The sequence below is a fragment of the Danio rerio genome, chromosome 20, assembly GCF_049306965.1.
Source record: "Danio rerio strain Tuebingen ecotype United States chromosome 20, GRCz12tu, whole genome shotgun sequence".
Classification (NCBI taxonomy): Eukaryota; Metazoa; Chordata; class Actinopteri; order Cypriniformes; family Danionidae; genus Danio; species Danio rerio.
In genome coordinates, this window is record NC_133195.1 from 4,262,358 (window position 1) to 4,285,333 (window position 22,976).

General features: G+C 38.4%; 2 protein-coding genes across 3 annotated transcripts; one reads left to right on the forward strand and one right to left on the reverse strand.

Annotated features, from left to right (window-relative positions):
* Positions 1-354: 354 nt before the first annotated feature.
* Positions 355-11,405, forward strand: selenol (selenoprotein L). Its single transcript, NM_001190382.2, is given in 9 exon segments — positions 355-461; positions 981-1,059; positions 1,183-1,236; positions 1,488-1,533; positions 1,818-1,945; positions 4,489-4,603; positions 6,273-6,395; positions 8,225-8,362; positions 10,033-11,405. Coding segments are annotated over 9 exon segments (909 nt in total). The 5' UTR covers positions 355-361; the 3' UTR covers positions 10,159-11,405.
* Positions 9,870-20,488, reverse strand: clec11a (C-type lectin domain containing 11A). 2 transcript variants are annotated; one of them, XM_691681.8, is made up of 4 exons: positions 20,233-20,488; positions 17,544-17,655; positions 16,967-17,158; positions 9,870-13,503 (listed from the first exon to the last, which is right to left on the reverse strand). In XM_691681.8, exons 1-4 carry the CDS (start codon positions 20,350-20,352, stop codon positions 13,106-13,108), a joined length of 822 nt encoding a protein of 273 aa, XP_696773.3. In that variant the 5' UTR covers positions 20,353-20,488; the 3' UTR covers positions 9,870-13,105. The 2 variants fall into 2 exon arrangements, 1 of the variants encoding a protein (XP_696773.3); XR_012396318.1 differs by having other exon boundaries at positions 13,027-14,500; positions 14,747-17,158.
* Between the last annotated feature and the right edge of the window lie 2,488 nt (positions 20,489-22,976).

Genomic DNA, 22,976 nt, shown 5'->3' on the forward strand with positions numbered 1-22,976 from the left:
CAAATCAAGTTGTCCTGCATGAAGGCGACTGTAAATACGCGCTACTTAAGTCATCCACTAGGTGTTCCGATAGCTGTTTTTAGTAGGCCACACTACTAGTAACAATAACAAAAAATGTTTAAACCTTGTAACTGTGTGTATTCAAGTTAGTGTATTTTATTATCAATAATATTTTCATTACTTTTTCAGCGTTATAATGCAGACTTATGATTCTAACACCGCTGTAAAGCGGCACAACAATGGCATGTGTGGTCTGCTACTTTTCTCAGCGCTGATAACGATCATCCAATCACCGTTTAGTTTCTGTGATTGCGCACTCGCATGATCTGCTAAATGTCAAGTGGACTGCAGTGTTTGTGTCATGGCTGAAGTAGACGAAAGCACACTCGTAGGCGCTCTAAAAGAACTCACTATATTTGGTAGAACATCGCTGGAATATGTGGAGAAAGACACTGCGAATGGTATCTTAAACCATTTTAGCTTCTTACCTGTTACTGTAAACATGTTTGTACTTTAGCTACTGCGCGCACCTGTGTTTACAGTCAGTGAGAGAGTAAAGTAATACTTACTAGATATTTTTCAAGACACTTCTATATAGCTTAAAGTGTCATTTGAAGGCCTAACTAAGTTAATAAGGTTAACTAGGCTGGTCAGGGTAATTAGGCAAGTTATTAATGATGGTTTGTTCTGTAGACTATCGAAAAAACCTATAGCTTAAAGGGGCTAATAATTTTGACCTTAAAACGGTGTTAAATTAAAACTGCTTTTATTCACTAGACGAAGTAAAACCAATAAGATTTTCTCCAGAAGAAAAAAAAAATATTATGAGACATACTGTGACAATTTCCTTGCTCTATTAAACATCATTTAGGAAATATATATATAAAAAACAAAAGGGGGGCTAACAATTCTGACTTAAACTGTACATATATAATTCACTTTTACAATGACAAATTGTATTTGTTAATGTTGTTATTTAGGATGTACTTTACAAGAAGTTAATGGGAAAGTTCTTCCTTTACTTGGCCTGATGTCAGCAGGGGCAAAGTTCTGTAACAGGTGTGTATTATTTTAAACGGTGCCAAGTAATTCATGTTTGTTTGCTTTCGTTCGTTCGTTCACACACAAACACATACATACAAAATTTTAACTCCTTTCCATGATATGATTGTTTTCTTTCAGTCTGGGTGTGAAAAACCAGAAGGAGGCAGAAAGTTTATGGGAACGCTTCTTTCAGTAAGTATGGAAATAACATCCCCTGGAATACTTGATTTTGATTTGTTGTTTATTCACACAAGTGGTCAAATGTCTGAACCGATGTCTCAGACAACTGTCATGATTCAATAAGTATCAGTCAATGAATTGAATACTTTTATAAGTACCTATATGTAATTAACAGAATAATATAAATTCATTCATTTCCAATTGTTTTATTGACTTGTGTGCATTGTAGTATATCTAATTTTAACTCCTTTTCAATTGAACAGAAATGCAGAGGTCCGAGAAAGTGTTGAAGGTTTACTGCAGTTGGAAGTGAGTAATGTTATTTTTTTTATTATTGTTTATTATGACTGATACAGAGATATGAGGATGTCTTTTTTAATTAAGTAAGAGTCTCAAAATGCCAGCAGGCATCTTTAGCTCTGCTCACGCTCCGCCTCTTTGTTCTTGTTTGGTATGCTCTAGTCACGCCTACTGGTAGCTTCTTTTGGGTTCTTCAGAAACCTATGGGTGACATCACAGATGCTACGTCCATATCTTTTGCAGTCTGTGGTCTTGATTATGTTGTGCTCAATGAATATTTATCTGATTGACAGGTGGAGTGGGACCGTTTTTTGAAACGTTTGGATGTTCAGATGCAAATGAGCGACACGGTTCTTTCCCAGCATCCTGCAGCTCAGACGCTCAGCTCAGATATGCGCTTTTTACACGTCCAAACCAAAGAGTGAGACAAGCATATGATATGATTATTATTATATTGTGTTTTTGTTATTTTTATGTGATTGAGAAAACGAGATGATACATCTCAAAGGGTTTAGCCTAAACTATTTTTCTCTTTAGAAAATATACACTCACCGGCCAAAAATATACAGTAAATATTTCTTAAGGAGGCAAATAATATAAAATTTTTTTTGTATTAAAAACTGATTTTATTTTAGAGAAACTATAAGAAATAAGGCTGTGTTTTTTGTTTTGTAGGTAATACTGTGAAAATTTCCTTGGTTTGTTAAAGATTACTTTAAAGACATTATTGAGCAATTCCAGCATTATGGATGTGACGTTTGCAGTAAAATCTCAGCATAAATTGACAGAGGAAGTATATGCTGACATTATATTGAAACATCTGTTTATATTTATCAAAACTACTAGCCACAGAGTTGTGGGAGCAGAAATATATACATCTGTAAACATTTTTTATATTTTCAATGTGGAAAATAAACATGCGTTATGGATGTGACCAAAAAAGTCTGCAAGTTTACAGTATACAGCATACTTTGCGAAAATTCTGTTAATTAAATTGCACAACCCAAAAGAAATGATACTAATCAAAAGGATAAAAGTCGGCTCTGTATAGAGCAGCGGTGCCCAAACTCGGTCCTGGAGGGCCGGTGTCCTGGAGAGTTTAGCTCCAACCCTAATCAAACACACCTGAAGCAGCTAATCAAGCTCCTACTAGATCAGGGGTGGCCAACCCTGTTCCCGGAGAGCCGCCTTCCTGCAGATTTCAGTTGCAACCCATATCAAACACACCTGCCTGTAATTATCACGTGGTGTTTAGGTCCTAATTAATTGGTTCAGGTGTGTTTGATATGGGTAGATAAATGGGTAATAAATAAAACTAGAACCTAAAGTTCATTAATAAACTTTGATGTTGGCTTGAGAAAGCCAACGTGACTACGCTAGGACTGGGAATGGCAGTTGGCAGGAAGCACGGCAGCGGTTGCTAAGTGGTTGCTAGGCAGTTGCTAAAACGTTTATGGCATTGTTAGGTGGTTGCTAAGCAGTTGCTTAATGGCAATGCTCGTGTACATGTTTGATTAAATGCTAATACTTAGTAGGCATTTCTAACATATGTTATTGCATTTAGATAATCATTCATAGCATGTAGCTAATCGTTATTAGCACTTGGCTTCCATTATCATTGTTACCATGCATAGTACACAGGAAGTCCCATTTGCTAGCATGAGTCAAACAAGCCAATGCCCAGATCCCTACGATGTTCTGATGTAGAGATATTGCTATTTTTAAATGGTTGCTATTTATTCCTGGTGTTGGGTTGCGGCTGGAAAGGCATTCGCTGTGTAAAACAAATGCTGGATAAGTTGTCGGTTCATTCCGTTGTGGCGACCCCTGATTAATAAAGGGACTAAGGGAATGAACATTATGTAAAAATGGCTTGCCGTATTTTTTTGAAAATACAATGCTTAAGAAGTGTGAAAGTGATGCATGCAATTTTTTTACATACCTGGGTTATAAAAATTTAATATTAAACATTTTTTATAAAAAAAACGATAAGTCTTATAGGCATGAGGAGATATAGCAACAATCTTGAATGCAGAAGGCACATTTTGACCACATTTGGGCCTTGTGGCATGAACGGCCTAGGAGGAGATACGTTTGTTTTCAAGGACAGAGTAGTATAACAGTATGTTGGCTTTCTCAAGCCAACATAATGAAGTGAGGCACAACCTGTGATGAAATAATATAATTCACTGATGTTAACCAATGTTTAATCCATTATTAGAAATAACATAATAACATGCTGGGATTTTTGTACTTTGCCACACCCAGCGAGTGTAAGGTGTAGGCCAGATCTGGGCCAGAATAAAAGCAAACTGTGGCCCAGAATAGGGTCAGTTCTGGTTTATTTGGTTAAATTCTAGCTGATATGTGATATTGGTATGGCTTAATTGTGGCCCAGATCTGGCAAACAGGAGTGGACCGCCGTAGAGCCATCATTTCATTCAGTATGTGGTCCAGATGTAAGTGTCTGTTGTGGGCCAGATCTGGGCCAGAATAAAAGCAAACTGTGGCCCACAATAGGGTCAGTTCTGGTTTCATTTGGTTAAATTCTGGCTGATATGTGATGTTGGTATGGCTTAATTGTGGCCCAGATCTGGCAAACAGAAGCAGACCTCCCAAGTGCCATAATTCCATGCGGTACGTGGGCCAGATGTAAGTGTCTGGTGTGGGCCGAATTTGAGCCACATGAAATTTGCTAGCTGGGTTATCACACTTTTTATTGTGCCCTTTTAATTTGCTTTTGATTCTGCTGTCACTATTTGTGGATTTTAAATCTTTGCTTAAAAGTTAAAAAGTTTTGCACCCAAGAAAAAATAACTAAAATAAGACATTTTAAGAAGGTCCTCTAAATCATGCAAAACTCCAAATTCATTTCAACCACTTGTCTGTTTTTGCTTTTATACTCGTTACCTGAAATGACAAGCTAACCATAATGATTGTTGTGATTGTGTTGTCCTGTTGCAGGAATGTGTCTCTGGGTCAGTATTTAGGGAAAGGGGAGAATCTCCTGCTTGTGTTGCTCAGGCATTTCGGATGATTGCCATGACGGGACCACCTGACTGAGCTGAAGAACAGCAAGGTAAGATCAGCTGCCAGTAAAGGAGAAACACTGCAGAGCTCAGCCCTTTCTGCAGGCGGACACTTGCTTGGAAAGCAGCTTTCCAACGATTGTTGATCCAGCTGTGGACTTTGCAAGGGAAAATAGTGTGCTGCGCTTGTATAGTGCAAGTCAGCATTAGGAGAATAGTTTATTCAAAAATGAAAATTTCCCATTTAGTCACACTTTTATGAGTTACTTTCATCCGTTGGCCATAAAACAAGATGTTCTGAAGGATGTTGGACAAGAACTGCCATTGGCATTAATTGATGTAACTAAAAATATTGTGGAATATAAAAATACTATGGAAGTCAATGGCTGCTGCTTTGCAGCATTCTTCAAAATATCGCTTTTTCGTGTGTGTTCAACAGAAGAAAGCACATTTTATGCAGGAATGTAACTCATATGCTTTAATGGCCCGTTTAAATACGAGATCAATGTAGCTAATTTTGATGCTGAGCTGAAAGCAAACAGCGTTGTCGCCAAGGTGACCTTTGATGTTCTCGCTGCCTTCGGTGTGAACGCACAGTTAGGCTCTCTGCCTCGCTCCATTCCCACAGCTCTCGGCCTCGTCCCACTCGCTACACTTGCATTATGCCATGAACATATTTACAAGCACCTAACACTAAACCCAATCTCAATCCATTTGTCAATAAAAAACACAGGATATAGCAGGCAGATACAACTACAGCTGCAGTTTATTGAAAATATGTAAATATTTCCAAGTAAGTTATTTCTGGAAGAAATTGATGCTTACATCAGCTTCGGTTGTCGAATTCTATAGGCTGCCTCTGTGTCTCAAGATCAATTGCATCTGTAAATCAGTGGACATCAGTTAGCGATAGCAGGGTCATTTTTAATTGAAACTTCATAATTTTCTCTGTCATAATTTACTCCATCATATGACTCTATGCACAGGCCTTGGCATGCAACACGACTAGTTTGTATCACTTTTATATGGTTGTTTATGCAATAAACACCCATGACTTCTCTTATTTGCCTGCTGCTTATTTGTGTTGTTCAGAAGCATGTAGGTTTTGGGTTAGATGCTCCAAAATAAATCTGTTAATTATTCGTTCATTTTCTTGTCGGCTTAGTCCTTTTATTAATCCGGGGTCGCCAAAGCGGAATGAACCGCCAACTTATCCAGCAAGTTTTTACGCAGCGGATGCCCTTCCAGCCACAACCCATCTCTGGGAAACATCCACACACACACTCATACACTTCGGACAATTTAGCCTACCCAATTCACCAGTACTGCATGTCTTTGGACTGTGGGGGAAACCGGAGCACCCGGAGGAAACCCACGCGAACGCAGGGAGAACATGCAAACTCCACACAGAAACGTCATCTGAGCCGAGGCTCGAACCAGCGACCTTTTTGCTGTGAGGCGACAGCACTACCTACTGCGCCACTGCTTCGCCCCTATCTGTTAATTAACTAATTAATTAATTTTAAAAAAAAAATTCAGGATGAAGTATGGGTTGCATAATACGATGCGTTGCATAATGCAAACCACCAAAAGCATTGGAGGACCCTGCTTGCCGTAAAACGATGCTGAAAAAGATGCCGTGATGAGTGTGATGAGTGTGGAGTGAGAATGTGTTGGTACTTTAAATTATCAGTATTGTTGTTTTCTTTTCTCACACAGATGCTTCTGGAAGCTCAGTCACTGCGGGTGCTGGTGGTCTCGTATGGCTCTCTTGAAGGTGCCACTTTCTGGCTCGAGCAGACAGGCTTTGAATTTGACATGTTGCTGGATCCAGAGAGAACGGTGAGAACTTTCAAGAGTGCAAAAGTATAATGTAGTCCTAATCTAGCCCTTTCCTGGCATAATAGTAAGCTCTCATACTTGTGTAAAGTGTTGGGTAAATTACTTCAAAAAAAGTATTTAATTACTAATTACTAATTCAAGTCGAATTTAAATGACTTTTCTAATTACTTTGTCTGAAAAGTACTTTAATTACTTGACTCAGTACTGAATAAAAACTATAGAAACAGTAGAAATTAATCCCTTAATTCTTTACATTTGAGTCAAACAGAGCCTATTAGTTTTATTTAAAAGATGAACACTTAAGAAATGTTAAATATGGGATTTTTTTGTAACAAAGCATGTAATGACACCATATTTCATACATCATAACTTTCAAACTCAATTCATTATTTCTCAATCATGTGCAATTGATGTAAATGTAAACTAGAGCTATTCTGCAAAATGTGTGAATAATGACAATGTGAAAAAAGATTTTTTGGAAATTGTTGCAAATTTTTTAAATAATAAAATAGCTGAAAAAATAATGTACATCAGTATTCTCAGCCTTTGCTCAATATTTCGTTGATGCTCCTTTGGCAGCGATTACAGCCTCAAGTCTTTTTGAATGTGACGCCACAAGCTCGGTACATCTGTCTTTGGGAATTTCTGGCCATTCCTTTTTGCAGAACCTCTCAAGCTCTATCAGGTTGGATCTAGTGACAAAGTCCCTAAGTTGGCAACACTATAATGTATACTGTATCCATAGTTGAAGTCAAAATTATTAGCCCTCCTGTGATTTTATAATTATTATTATTTTTATATATTTCCCAAATGATGTTTAACAGAGCAAGTGATTTTTCAGTGTTTCCTATAATAGTTTTTTTCTGGAGAAAGTCTTATTTGTTTTATTTCAGCAAGAATTTAATTTAAAAAACACTTTAAACCATATAATTAATCATATTTATTATGTATAATTATTTAACGTGCCCAATTAACCTAGTTAAGTCTTTAAATGTCACTTTGAGCTGAATACTAGTGTCTTGAAAAATATCTAGTCAAATATTATGTACTGTCAGATATAGGGGGCTAATAATTCAGGAGGAAGGGCAAGGCAGTGGCGCAGTAGGTAGCAAGAAGGTCACTGGGTCGCTGGTTCGAACCTCGGCTCAGCTGGCGTTTCTGTGTGGAGTTTGCATGTTCTCCCTGCCTTCGCGTGGGTTTTCTCCGGGTGCTCCGGTTTCCCCCACAGTCCAAAGACATGCGGTACAGGTGAATTGGGTAGGCTAAATTGTCCGTAGGGTACGAGTGTGTGTATGAATGTGTGTGTGGATGTTTCCCAGAGATAGGTTGCGGCTGGAAGGGCATCCACTGCGTAAAAAATAGCTGGACAAGGATTAATAAAGGGACTAAGCCGACAAGAGAATGAATGAAGGAGGGCTAATAATTCTAGATCTTGTCAAACACTTAACTAATTTTAGTAACAAACAAATTTGCTTAATCATTTCTATTCTCCTGTTATTGAAATCAAAAGAAAGTAGTAGTAGAGCTTAGTCATGGTTTAACTAAATTAAAAGAGGAAACAAAAGCAGAAAAACTAGACCACAGTTTACATCCAGTAAAGTTGTGGGAAAAACACTTCATTCATGTTTGTGATTTCTTGTATTTTTTTTCCTAACAAGGAAATGAAGTGTTACAGCTTGCCCACAATTGAACTCAATTAAAAGAGAGAACGAAGCAGATCAACATGACCACAATCCATTAAAATCGAGACAACAAACGGTTTTGTTTAATCCTCCTGGGTTTTATTAGTACTTCTGTACTAATGATATGTTTGTTCAATGTCTGAACAGGTGTACAAAATGTTCGGTCTGGGTTCATCCATGAGCAAAGTCATGAAGTTTAAGCTGATGTTCCACTACTCTGAGATTATGGCCATGAACCGGACGTTACCCGAAATGCCGCCTCAGTTCATCGAGGATCTTTTTCAGGTATCGTTCGAAACATTTTATTCAAAGTATTGAGCACTGACTTGGGACTAAGGTTGTCAAGATACTGGAATTCAGTACCAATCAAAATATTCAATGCTGAAATTGTAAAAACGTCTATTTCCCGCTAAAGTTTAAGCGCTGTTGAGTGCATTTTTAAACATCACTAATTTGTCAGTGTTCATATGCTCAACAGAAATGACTGTGATTGGCCATGAAGGTCATCAGTTCACCAAACTCACCACTGTTTACTGAGTGTAACCACAGATACAGGGAGCATTTTAAAGCTGCAAAGCTCAGCTGGTTTGTCTATAAGCTGACATATAAGCGATCCCCTAATGAATCGACTGATCTTCACGGCTTTAAAGTGCTCCAGTGTCCCTGAATCTGTGACTGATACTTAAAGTCTTTAGTAATTTACAAACAGCTTGTTCATGATCTATTACTAATTTATTAGGTATAGTTATAAATCATTAAAGTATTTATAAAAGTCATTTTTAACTTGTTAACTAACAGCTTGTAAGTTATTTATTGGCTTTCTATAAGGCACAGTTAGAAATAATTAACAAACTATTAACTACTATTTAACAAGTCATTTATAACCCATTAACTAACAGTTTATTAATGATCTATTAACTAGTTATAACAGATAGTTATTCTAAAGTGTTACCGGATATCTTAACAGGGTTTCCTATTATATTTTTATTTAATTCAGGCTAAAATAAAAAAATAAAAAACATTTTAAAACTGCTACAGCCTATATTATTAGCCACCTTAAGATAATTTTGGGCGAGGCAGTGGCGCAGTAGGTAGTGCTGTCGCCTCACAGCAAGAAGGTCGCTGGTTCAAACCTCGGCTCAGTTGGCGTTTCTGTGTGGAGTTTGCATGTTCTCCCTGCCTTCGCGTGGGTTTCCTCCGAGTTTCCCCCACAGTCCAAAGACATGCTGTACAGGTGAATTGGGTGGGCTAAATTGTCCGTAGTGTATGAGTGTGTGTGAATGTGTGTGTGGATGCTTCCCAGAGATGGGTTGCGGCTGGAAGGGCATCTGCTGCGTAAAAACTTGCTGGATAAGTTGGCGGTTCATTCCGTTGTGGCAACTCCGGATTAATAAAGGTACTAAAGGTACTACAAGAAAATGAATGAATGAATGAATGAAGATAATTTTTTTTGATTAGCTACAGAACAAACCACTATTGTCAAATCAGTAATTAACTTAATCTAAATAAATGAACCTAATTAACCCTTTAAATCGCACTTTAAGCTGATTACTTGTGTCCTTTAAATTAAAATATTATGCACTGGCATCATAAAGTAAGTTTAAAATAATGTTGAAAACGAAAAGCACTTGGGAAATAATTGAAAAAGAAGAGCTAATAATTTTAAATCAGTAAATCAGGGCTGATACATCTTGATATAGACATAGAAATTCCAAACTCAGCATGAAATAAAACCGCTGATGCATTATTCTGTTGGACAATAAAAGAAATTTCACTGACTCTTTGTCAAATAAAGAAGAAAATGTTTTAATACAGTCAGTCTATTCATGGAATGTGCCAAATACATAAAAAGGAGCGCCAAATATTGCATAATACTCAGTGAGAGAACCAAAAAAAAAGGTCTAGTGCTCTTGAAAATGGATTAAACGCTCTCTCTGTCTCTGTCTCTCTCTCAGATGGGTGGCGATTTTGTGCTGGAGCAGGATGGTAAAGTGATATTTTCCTACCGGTGTAAAAGCCCTGTGGACAGACCATCCGCTACTCAGATTCTGGCCACCGTCTCTGCTCACTATGCGCATTAATAAGTTCTGGAGAAAAGAAAAAGGACTTCCCATGCTTTTCTTGCTTGCTTGCCATTAAGATAAGAAGGTCCATTTCCTGAAAACTTATATTCATTCGTGTTTTCTTTTATTTACTATGCTACATAGATGGCCAAAATAAAGTAGAGATTCCAGACGCTCAAATTGAAGTGGAATAGTTCTCCAATACAAATTTTTTACAAATAACACTTCAGAATAATGGTCCATTACTTAATATTAGTTAATGCAGTTAACTAATCATGAGTAATCTTGTAAAGCGTTAATTAAACAAAGTATAGTTCTATGTTTACCAATGCATCATTAAAATCCAAAGCGTTGCTTGTTAATGTTACAGTGTCCACGGATCCTTAAAGTCTTGAATCCACATTTCAGAGGTCTTAAAAATGCAATTGAACCAAATGATTTTTACATTTCCCAAATGATGTTTAACAGAGCAAGGAAATTTTCACAGCATGTCTGATAATATTTTTTCTTCTGGAGAAAGTCTTATTTGTTTTATTTCGGCTAAAATAAAAGCAGTTCTTAATTTCTTAAACACTATTTTAAGGTCAAAATTATTAGCCCCTTTAAGCTATATTTTTTGATAGTCTACAGAACAAACCATCATTATACAATAACTTGCCTAATTACCCTAACCTGCCTAGTTAACCTAATTAACCTAGTTAAGCCTTTAAATGTCACTTTAAGCAGTATAGAAGTGTCCTGAAAAATATTATTTACTGTCATCATGGCAATGATACAATAAATCAGTTATTAGAAATTTGTTATTAAAACTATTATGTGTAGAAATCTCTTGAAGCTCCAAGAACACTTTTGTATGCAGAAAAAATAGTTAATATGACTTTTGCGTTCTTTTCTGCATCAGGTCAGGGTGCACCCTTTAACAAGAAATTAGAGCTATGAAATGAGACTGATGTTAGGAGTTAAATGTGTGCTATACTGTAAGTTGGCTCCACAGATAAACAGCTCCCCCTGAGGTTGCATGGATGAAGATTTGACTCGAATTCTTATATTTACGAAGAGTCTTTTCTGATGGCAATTTACACCCTCAGGTCATCACAGCTTTTTATCTGTTGAGTTACAGATCTGACGGACCTTTATAATACACATTAATCAATAACAATGTTAAATACTAATGAGGGATTTAAAAGATGAAATAATCTTGTTAAGCTGCTTACTATGTACAACGAAGGGTAAATGTTTGCAAAGGGAAATAAAATATCTAACTGATTTTAAAAAATGGTTGTAATTTCTTTGATAATTTAAGTAATTGAATAAACTACTTGATGTCAGATACTGTATCCCTAGCTAACTGATTTAAGCCTTGAAATCAAATGCTTCACAGAGTTGAAACAACATACAATGATTCTAAAGAATGTTTTAGAAGAACAAATAGTTAAACTAATTTCTAAAGTCTCACTAATTTAAAGCAAGAAGCAAGGCTAGTGTAGACCACTGTTGGAATAAAACGACTAATAAACATCAAAAATATGTAACGCTAAGTGTTTCAGAATAATATCATAGGTCCATCAATTGCAGATCTTTGTACAAATAAAGTATTGCCCGATAATAGCTATTAAGATCCCATTACTGACTTCAGGGTATTCTCTTCTCTATTAGGGGTCAACACCAGGCCATTAGCATCATAATTCCTACTATATACTTTTACAGCTATCTCTTGACCTTATTCTCCACTGACGAGCGGGCGCTGCCATTTGAATCTTTTTGGCACGAGACTTCCAGTCTCATTCACTTCCATTCATTTTTAGACATTAAAAACTGCTCGTTTTGCTGTTTGATGTTGCAAACTTATATTTCCTTGTTATATTATTCTACTTGGTCTGTGTAGTCATGCAAACATTTGTTTGTAGAGGAAGTAGTTTGACCGTTTTTTGCCGTTTATTATTCCTTGTCATTTCTATCATAGGCAACTGAAACGGAAGACAATCACGAAAACAGGCGCACTTCCACATTTTAGAATAAGGTCAATAGGCTAATGCACTGTTTAAGTGCACACACGTTTAGAAAATAAATGCATTATATATATACTCTGTTGTCCGATCTCTCTGAAAAGTACTGACATTCACCTGCAAAACTCGCAGTTTAGAACAATATGTTCGGGATCAAATCAAAAGTGCTGTGTTGAACTAGTAGGCTACATTTTTAGCTTGTTAACCAAGCCTTAGAGAAAAACCACAGGCATCAGATGAGCTTCACGTAAATGAAAATGACATGAAACACATGTGATACCCACATGAAACATGTGGTGTTGGAACGCTTGAGTATGGGGGAAAAAAGGACTATGATCATGTCATCACTTCTTTCCACATGAAAATGTTCCAAAATCGTGTTTTGTGGGTGTTTCATGTGTGATTTAAGATTTAAACCTCATTTTTTTTCTATAAGGGAAATGCTAACTGAAAGTTAAAAATAAATGAACATATATAACATTTTGGCAAGGCAGTGGCGCAGTAGGTAGTGCTGTCGCCTCACAGCAAGAAGGTCGCTGGGTCGTTGGTTCGAACCTCGGCTCAGTTGGTGTTTCTGTGTGGAGTTTGCATGTTCTCCCTGCCTTCGCGTGGGTTTCCTCTGGGTGCTCTGGTTTCCTCCACAGTTCAAAGACATGTGGTACAGGTGAATTGGGTAGGCTAAATTGTCTAGTGTATGAGTGTGTGTGTGGATGTTTCCCAGAGATGGGTTGCGGCTGGAAGGGCATCCGCTGAGTAAAAACATGCTGGATAAGTTGGTGGTTCATTCCGCTGTGGCGACCCTGATTAATAAAGGGACTAAGCCGACAAGACTAGCTGAGAATGAAGATGTTTAAACTTATAGAATTGCATTTGGCTTCAGTGGGGAGGCAGTAAATAGCTGGTCTTTATAGCTGAAAGTAAATCAAAATTTTAAGTCAGATGTGCCACGTGGGACTTTATCAGACATCAAACTCACACAGATAATACATGCGTCTTTCACAGTAAGTGTCCCACCAGTCTCCATCATCTGAGGACATGGCTACACAGTTCTCTCGTTTCCCGCCATCTGGCTGGCTTGATAGGAAGTGCTTCCTCCATTGGAAGTAAGTGACGCGTGTCGTGTCCTCGAACAGGTAGAGGCCTTCAGAGCGCTCATCGTTTATCCCAAGCCACACAGGCCAGTTTCCATGGAATACAGATTTCACATATTCAGCCAGAGCTTCCTGCTCTTTGCGGTCTCGTGGCATGGCCATGCGTCCTCCACGCTCCTGACATTTCTTGGACGCATCTGCGTAGGTCTCGTACACGCGGTATGCCAGAACGCATTTGTAACCTATTTTACGGCCTTTCTGGCAGCCTGGAAAGACAAAAATTGTTAAATCATTTTCACATTTAGTGTCAAGTAGAACACACAAAAGTTTATGAGTGTCAAGTGGAGTAGTTTGATGTCCTCAAGTAGTATTTATTCCTGGACTAAAAACCTTTCCCTTCCTGGAACTTTACTAATACCCGATCAGATCTGATTTTACGTCAAGTCTGGTAAATACTTCCCAAGTTAGTCCCTTTTAAAACATCAGAACCAGCATTGGCAGCTTGTCTGTCATAACATAGTTTAGCTATCTGGATTAGGAAGTATTTAGGAAAATGTGTGGAAATAGAGACTTAGAGTTTAGGTGAGAGTTGAGATTTTGACAGGCAAAGGATTTGAATTTGTTTTTAAGGTAGGAAATTTGGAACCGAAGTTTGGTCTGAAAGTAATGGAAGTGTTAAAGGACAGAAACTTGACTTGGAGATTGGTGGTTAGATCTTTTACAATGGAAAGATTGGAGTTGGGGGAAAAAGGTAAGGCTAGGAACTGGTAGAAACAGCCGCTTTGTGGTCAGTTGTGGCCTAATGCCATTACCAAGGCAACAGCTGAGCACATTTGTATTACATTCCAATGAGCTTCGTTATTGGCACCACCATGACAAATGAAACTGTCTCTGCTGACTGGCCTGGAGTGGCACGGTTAAGCAAAGACAATCTTTTACCCTGGTAATGGAGAAGCATCTTGTATGTTGTAGTTTTAAGTTTGTGAGATTTGTGAGGGACTGTTTGTCTGTGAGGGACTGCTGCTTTATCTCTGCTAAAGAGTTTGTTAAGCATTCGCTAGTTCCAGCCGCAATTCCTTAGAGTCAATGTGAGTTGTGAACTGTATTACAATGGTCCTCCAAGAGCAGGATTGAACTTCAGTCTTTAGGTCAGGGGGGTCTTTAGCCTCAACCAGCTCAAACACACTTGCCTTAAATTGTATAGTGAGTCTAAAGGCCTTGATTAGTTGGCATTTAATTGCTCAACCCTGAAGGACAGTGGCCCTCCAGAAACAATTTGGAACACCCCTGATTTAAGTTAAGTGCTGGGAGTTCAATTGTAAATTTAAAGTTTAGACCAGTGGTCACAAAACTTGTTCCTGGAGGGCCGGTGTCCTGCAGATTTTAGCTCCAACCCTAATCAAACACACCTGAACAAGCTCATCAAGGTCTTACTAGGTATAATTGAAACATCCAGGCAGGTGTGTTGAAGCAAGTTGGAGCTAAACCCTAAAGGACTGAGATTGTGACCCCTGGTTTAGACATAAAGGGCAAATTTTTCTGTTTTTGTCAATGGAAGCACAATATTGTCAACAGAAATCAACACATTCGAACAAGCTAATCAAGGTCATGGAAGGTAGAATTGAAACTTCCATGCAGGTATGTTTAGGCATGTTGGAGCAAAACTCTACAAGGCCTCCGGTCCTCCAAGACTGAGATTGGTGACCCCTAGCCTAAATGGTCAAGGTGAGAGATGGAAATATTTCAGATTGGAGATTGTTTTTGAATTATCATGGGATGAAGGCCTGAGGTCAGGTAAAGGAATGGGGGCCAAATTCTGAACTGGATGTTTTGTGTGTATAGGTTACAACTAGGAACTTAGGCAAGGGTTATGATTTGGTAGAAAGTTACATAACATTCTCCTATTGACCAGTGATTTTGCTTTGACTTTAGAGTTGTTTTATAATTCACTAAATGACTGTAATTGCTTTACTTTGTGATTAGCCATGTTAGCCTTCACCTATGCTAATTATGCTAATTTTTGACTATTGGATAAAAACAAAACGCTTGATAAAATGGCAACGAATGATGGGATAGTGAGAATGGCATTAATAGACAAACCAGTGGTATGACCAGATTGCAAAACGTCTGAAATGTTTTGGTCATTCTAAAATCCCTTAGCTAAGCTAATCCGCGCTCCCAAAGAGTGTCTCACGCTACCAAAAGTCAACATGTGTTGATTGAGTGTCGGTTTTGTCGTCTGAGGCACAAGGAATTTAGACTAATGGTGGCTTCTCCTATTACAGTTTTCTTTTTTATATTTGGCCCCAGTTTATTTGAAAGTGATGATTTTGTTCTCTTTGACTCATTAGATGGAAACTGATAATTACATCTTTTATCTTTAAACTGAGATATTACAGTTTTGTGCATCAGTTTAAGCGAGTACTCACACTATGGTATCTAAACTGTGCCCAGGCCTGTTTCCCGGATCATGTGAGTGTGAGTGCTTTGAATCGGGGCCAGGCACAGTTCACTTGCGGCCGTGGCCCGGTTGGAAGAGGTGTGCCTGTAGCGCGGTTCCATTGGGCTCAGCCCGAAACTGAAAGCGAGACGTGACTTCATATGGATTTATTAATCATTCTTACTGTTCAATGAACGCAAACTGTCATAGTTTATTAAAGATGCAGACCCTTTACTGCACCACAGCTGCACCTTCAGCAAACCTCCTAATTCCTGCAGCACGAGGACTTTATGGTTGTTTATGAGCATCATAAGTGGCTGATCTGTTCGGCGAAATATTGGACTGCATGTCACTGCTTCCCAAACCACTAAACCGATATAACTAAAGAAATCTCCACTGTGCTGCTGAGCGAAAGCGAAAGCGCTTACTGAACAGCACATCATCAATGACGTAAGGGTGCCTAGGCCAGAATGTATAGGCTGATTTATACTTCCACGTCAAACACACGCGTATGCTACAGCGTTGACGAATAGCCCTTCGCCGTGGCCGTCTGGGTCACTGAGGTGCACTTCTCAAAAAATGTAACTACACGTCGCAACGACGCATAGCGCAAGCTCTGTGATTGGTCGGTTTGGTAGCGCTGACGAGTCTGTGCGGAACTGAGAGCTGCACGAATGGTGCGAGCTGGGCGCGAGCCCAGTGGAGCGATTGTTTACAAGTGTGGAGTCCCGTGAAGGAGCTCCGGATGGAAAGTTTTGTTCTGTGTTTACCTCATAGTTAGTTGTTGCACGTCCGCCGATTCCCTCAAAATGAGCGAGTTTGAGCCACTTGTACATCCAGGAAGTGTTTAGGAAAAGCAAAACAGTAGCGAAGAAACTCGACACAGAGGAACATTTACACCTCACTGCCAACTAGCATTTCTGAAGTGTAATGCAGACCAACAGAGACAGCGTGCAGAAGTATAAATGCACAGCTACGGGCGTTGCATGCGCCGATGGTTACGCCGGTCACTTGACGCAGAAGTATAAACCAGGCTTAATGTGAGTGCTGGCCGTCGGGGGAGACGGGAGGGGCAACAAGCGTGCTTTGGTCCGGTTCAAGGCAACTGTACATAGTGTGAATATGCCCTAATTAGCATCTTTGGATAGAAACATAGCTATTGGAACACTGATAAAAAGTCCTGCTTGACTAAAATGTCAAAGTTTGGTGCCTGGTGTATTTACAGATTGCCTATAATTGACTAAAATTCCCCACTTTACACCCATAAAGACAGAAGAGAACCCACTGACCCTCTAGGCGTCCAATCTCCTTGCGATTGTCCTTGCAGTAGGACGAGATTTGCTGAATGGCGTCCTCAGTATCACCTAGTCTATTGTCTAGGCGCGACACTTTTTCCAACAGCTGTGTCACTTTAATGTCTAAAGTGTATTGTCCCACGTTAAGCCTGTGGATGGCCTGATCCATCGCTGCCAGTCTAGACACTGAACAAATGTAGACATAGACAATTATCAATCAAGTCTTTCAAAGTTAGGGCTGTGTGATATGACCAAAAACACTCATATCATGATATGGTCATAATGCTCTATGTATATATTGACCATGTCATTTTGAAGGCGGGGTGATTGACTGACAGAATTCATCAAAATAACATTCTCAAGTTGCATTATGTAATGTGCATGCCCAGACTATTAAACATTACCCTAATAGCAAGCCTTCTTGTGAGGTCACACATAAAACACCTTTATTTGTGCAAGTCGAGACATGGGGTGTTATTGCAGCTAGGATATTTGCATATTTACATTCTGTGGTATTGGTTTTGGCTTGCTTTTCTGGCACGTAAGTAAAAGAAGTAGCTTGCGAACATACAGATGTAGTTGTATGTGCTCTCCATGTCCGAGACAGCAGTGGTGGGTTCAGGTTCTAAGATGTCCGGAGTGTCCCCTCGTCCTCTGACAATCCCCTCATTGAATTCTCTTGCCTGTGGAATGAAATGACCACAAGTCCACATCAAAAGCCCTGACCTACACCTTTTAAAATGAACAATACTCTATGCCAAAATCGCCCTTATATTGCCCCAGTTGACAGTCTGGAAGAGTCTATGCTATGTGCCAAAAGTAAGGGTCAGCTTGCCAATTTTGGGCAGCTGCAGATTTTACAGTATATTGCGTATTATATTATTGACATACTTACAGATGTTTCCAGACATTGGCAGAGCAGTGCATTACCTTTACCTAGTGTCAACATCGGAATTAGAAAACTCAACTTTTCCTAAATGTTGAGGTAACTTCTTTATCCGAGAGACTAATATAAACTAGTGATGTCCGGTAAGAGACTTGTAGCTGCTGGAGACTAGTTATATGCTGTGAGAAACAAGTTAAGTGCTGTTGGGGACAAGTGATGTCCCCTTAGATATTAAGTATATGCTGTGGGAGACTAGGTAAGTGCTGTCGAAGACTAAATATGTCCAGTTAGAGACTAGTTATATGGTGTGTGAGACTAGTTAAGTACTGTCGAAGACTAAATATATCCAGTTAGAGACTAGTTATATGGTGTGGGAGACTAGTTAAGTTCTGTCAAAGACTAAATATGTCCAGTTAGAGACTAGTTATATGCCGTGGGAGACTAGTTAAGTACTGTCAAAGACTAGTTATGTCCACTTAGACACTACTTATATGCTGTGAGAGACGAGTTAAGGGCTGTTGGAGACTAGTGATGTCCACTTAGACACCAGTTATATGCTGTGAGAGACTAGTTGAGTGCTGTTGGGGACTAGTGATGTCCACTTAGACACCAGTTAGATGCTGTGAGAGACAAGTTAAGTGCTGTTGGAGACTAGTGATGTCCACTTAGATACTACTTATATGCCGTAAGAGACTAGTTAAGTACTGTCGAAGACTAGGGATGTCCACTTAGAGACTATTTACATGCTGTGAGAGACTAGTTAGGGCTGTCCACTTGGAGACAGCTCTTGGCTGTCCGCTTAGAGACTAGTTATATGCTGTGAGAGACTAATTAAGTTCTGTCAGACACTAGTGATGTGCACTTAGAGACTAGTTATATGATGTGAGAGACAAGTTAAGTGCTATTGGAGACTAGTGATGTCCATTTAGAGACTGGTTATATGCTGTGAGAGACTAGTTAAGTGCTGTTGGAGACTAGTGATGTCCACTTAGACACCAGTTATATGCTGTGAGAGACAAGTGCTGTTGGGAACTAGTGATGTCCACTTAGAGACTAGTTATATGATGTGAAAGACAAGTTAAGTGCTGTTGGAGACTAGTGATGTCCATTTAGAGACTGGTTATATGCTGTGAGAGACTAGTTAAGTTCTGTCAGAAACTAGTGATGTCCACTTAGAGACTAGTTATATGATGTGAGATACTAGTTAAGTGCTGTTGGAGACTAGTGATGTCCAGGTGAAGACTAGCTATATGCTGTGACAGACTAGTTAAATGCTGTCAGAGACTAGTGATGTCCAGTTAGAGACTAGTTATATGCTGTGACAGACTAGTTAAGTGCTGTCAGGGACCAGTGATGTCTATTTAGAGACTAGTTATTTGTTGTGAGAGACAAGTTAAGCATTGTTGGAGACTAGTTATGTCCAGTTAGAGACCAGATAGAATATATCTATTCTCTAAGTGGACATCACTAGTCTCCGACAGCACTTAACCAGTCTCTAAGACTAGTGATGATCTATTATGTGTTGTACTGATGTCATTCAAAGCAAGACTTTCTATATGTCCTACCTTTTTAGTCGGAGACTAGTGATGTCCACTTAGAGACTAGTTACCTTCTGCGAGAGACTAGTTAAGTGCTGATGGAAACTAGTGATGTCCACTTAGAGACTAGTTATATGCTGTGAGAGACTAGTTACGTTCTGTCAGAGACTAGTGATGTCCACTTAAAGACTAGTTATATTCTGGAAAAGACTAGTTAAGTGCTGTTGGAGACTAAAGATGATCTATATTCTGATGTCATTCAAAACAAGAGTTTCTATATGTCCTACCTCTTATTTTACTTCTGCGATATAAGATTTTAGTTTTTAATCTTTCTTCATACCACAAACAAGACTGTTCCTTAAAGATCACTGCAAAACAAAAGGGTTTTTGTTGAAGTACCTTGCTTTTTTTTTGGTAAACCACTGTTGGTATTGCCTCAACTAAAATAGTTTAAATTGTGAATCACAATAATCAAGTGTTTATAAATCGTCATATAAATTTGATCTCCAATGTAATACAGATGCATCACACTGGTTAACCAAGTACTTGAAGTACCAGGTGCAAAATAAAGTTTTGCCACAAACAGAAATCATTGTAGAAAGAGTCAAAATCCATGACTAAAGTATAACATGGGAAGTACAATGGATTTAAATGCCTTCCAGGCACTTCAAACAGACCCATTTCATAAGCATCATGGTTGATTTCACTAGTCACCAGACCTCCAACCTGAATCCATCAATGGAAATCATTCATTATATGATCGTATTTTAAAAGACTGTCATTCTGAAACAAAGAAAAATGACAAATTTTTCATCAAGCAAATGCAAAGTCTTAACCTGAGAGAGATCAGCTGTTGTGATGATGGTGGCCGGTGGTCTAGTGGTGTTGTCTGCAGAGTCGCAGGAGGAAAGAGCGCAGAAGCCCAAAACAGCAGCCAGAATCTTTGTTAGAGTCATCTCCACTTCAAATCACTTTACTTCATAAATCCCTTTCGTCTTTCCAGCCAGCGCTCTCTCTATTAGTATCGAGATAATGACTCTGACTCAAGAGCAGCCGTCTCTCCTCCTTTCACATTGCTTTCTCTCTTCTCTTGGGTTCACCTCTGTACAGCTCTGTTTTGTTTTAGCCTCCTCCCTCCCTCTCTGCAGCTGTCGGGACACTTTTTCTCCTCCTTTCACCTTGTCTAAAACAGATTCTTTCAGCTGTTTCGTCCTTAACGCAGATTGTTTTTTTTTTCTACCCACCCACTTCCATTCTTTGAGAGTTTTACTGACACAGCTCTTTCTTCCTCTTACATAAACATTTCATTCTCTGGCCCGAGATTCAACTTTCTTACAAACACATTCATTAGAACTGTGAAGTTTGTCCCCGCTGGGAACATGTTGTTCCGTAGAAGTCAGCGGTGGCCGAGTGACAGGAAAAATGATGAACGTTTCATTACCAGCTGAGTTGTGTCTCCACACATGGAAGGAATTTCGACTTCTCGTCCTCTAAAACGGGACACTTCTTCTCCTTTTTTTCGTTCTTGCTTCCTCTGGAGGAGACATTTGGAAGGGAGTTAGGATGTGAGAATGGACTTCTGCCCAAAAGAAAGAATCCACTTTATTACATAACAAAGTCTAACTAAGCAAATCTCTCCCAGATGACCGTGTCTAGACTTTTAGCAGTACAAGGAATGGACCCAGAAACAGATAAACAACTGAGATATCTACCAAACAACAACGCTGTAAAAAAGCATGGGTGTCCATTACTTTTTTAGGCAGTTGAAATGTTTTCGGTTTTACAGAATTAAACTTTTATTAAAGGCAAAGTTTACCCAAAAATTTAATTTTGGTCACAATGTACTCATTCTTTATGCGTTCTTAGTTTTTGTTGAACGCAATAGAAAACATTTTGAGGAAAGCTAGAAACCAATAACCGTTGACTTCCATAGTATTGGTTTTTCCTATGGTTAAAGGCAGTGGTTTTCAGCTTTCTTCAAATTATCTTCTAAAATAAGGAAACTCATAGGTTTGGAACCACTTGACGGAAAGTAAATCTGGAGCAGATCCGACAGACCAAACAAAGACCAATTTTTAACTTTGTTTTTTTTTTGGGATAAATCTGAAACAAATCCCAAAGATTAAATGAATTTTCAATGTTGTTTTTCGGGCTAAATGTGGAGCAAATTTGACAGACCAAACAAACACTAATTTTCAGCATCATTTTTTGGGGGGCTAAATCTAAAGCAAATACAACAGACCAAACAAATATCAATTTTCAACATCATTTTTGCGGTATAAAGGCAGCCAAAGACCTTTTTTCAATGTTTTTGTTTTGTTTTTTTGTAATGAATCTGGAACAAATCCAACAGATTAAATGAAGACCCATTTTCTATGTATTTTTCAATCAATTTTCTATCTAATTTTCAATGTTGTTATTTGGGCTAAATTTGGACCAAATCTGAAAAAACAAAACAAAGAACAATTTTAGTGTCGTTTTCTGACCAATCAAAGAACATTTTCAACATTGTTTTTTTTTTTTTGAGAAGCTAAATCTGGAGAAAATCTGATCGACCAAACGAAGACCAATTTTCAGCGTTGTTTTTTGGGCTAGACCTAGAGCAAATTCAACAGACCAAACAAAAAATACTTTTTATGTCACTTTTTTGCGCTAAAGCTGAAGCAAATCCAACAGACGCAAGCAAGATCATTGTTTCAACATTGTGTTTTTGGGCTAAATCTGGAGCAAATCCAATAGTTTAAACAAAGACCAATATTCGATGTTGTTATTTGAGCTAAATCTGACAAACCAAACAAAGAACCATTTTAGTGTTGTTTTCTGACCAAACAAAGAACATTTTTCAACATTGTTTTTTTGAGCAGCTAAATCTGGAGAAAATCTGATCGACCAAACGAAGACTGATTTTTGACGTTGTTCTCTAGAATCTAGAACAAATTCAACAGACCAAACAAAAACTAGTTTTATGTCACTTTTTTTTGCACTAAAGCTGAAGCAAATCCAACAGATCCTGGCAAGATCCTTTTCCAACATTGTGTTTTTAGGCTAAATCTGGAGCAAATTCGACAGACAAAACAAAGACCAATTTTCAATGTTGTTTTTTGGCCTAAATTTGGAACAAATCTGACAAACCAAACAAAGAACCATTTTTTGTGTCGTTTTCTGACCAAACAAAGAACATTTTTCAACATTGTTTTTTTTTGAGCAGCTAAATCTGAAGAAAATCTGATCGACCAAACGAAGACTGATTTTTGACGTTGTTTTTTGGGCTAAACCTAGAGCAAATTCAACAGACCAAGCAAAAAATAGTTTTATGTTACTTTTTTTTGCACTGAAGCTGAAGCAAATCCAACAGATCCAGGCAAGATCCTTTTCCAATATTGTGTTTTTAGGCTAAATCTGGAGCAAATTCGACAGACAAAACAAAGACCAATTTTCAATGTTGTTATTTGGGCTAAATTTGGACCAAATCTGACAAACCAAATAAAGAACCATTTTTAGTGTCGTTTTCTGACCAAACAAAGAAAATCTTTCAATTGTTTTTTTTTTTTTTTTTGAGCAGCTAAATCTGGAGAAAATC

Bases quoted from the DNA above. Each gene is read 5' to 3' on its own strand.
- clec11a (XM_691681.8), bottom strand. From the start codon at position 20,352: ATGACTCTAACAAAGATTCTGGCTGCTGTTTTGGGCTTCTGCGCTCTT. The intron at 17,656-20,232 runs GTTAAGACTTTG...TTCATTCCACAG, and splicing joins CAACAGCTGATCTCTCTCAG to GCAAGAGAATTCAATGAGGG. The intron at 17,159-17,543 runs GTATGTTCGCAA...ACATTTGTTCAG, and splicing joins GAGCACATACAACTACATCT to TGTCTAGACTGGCAGCGATG.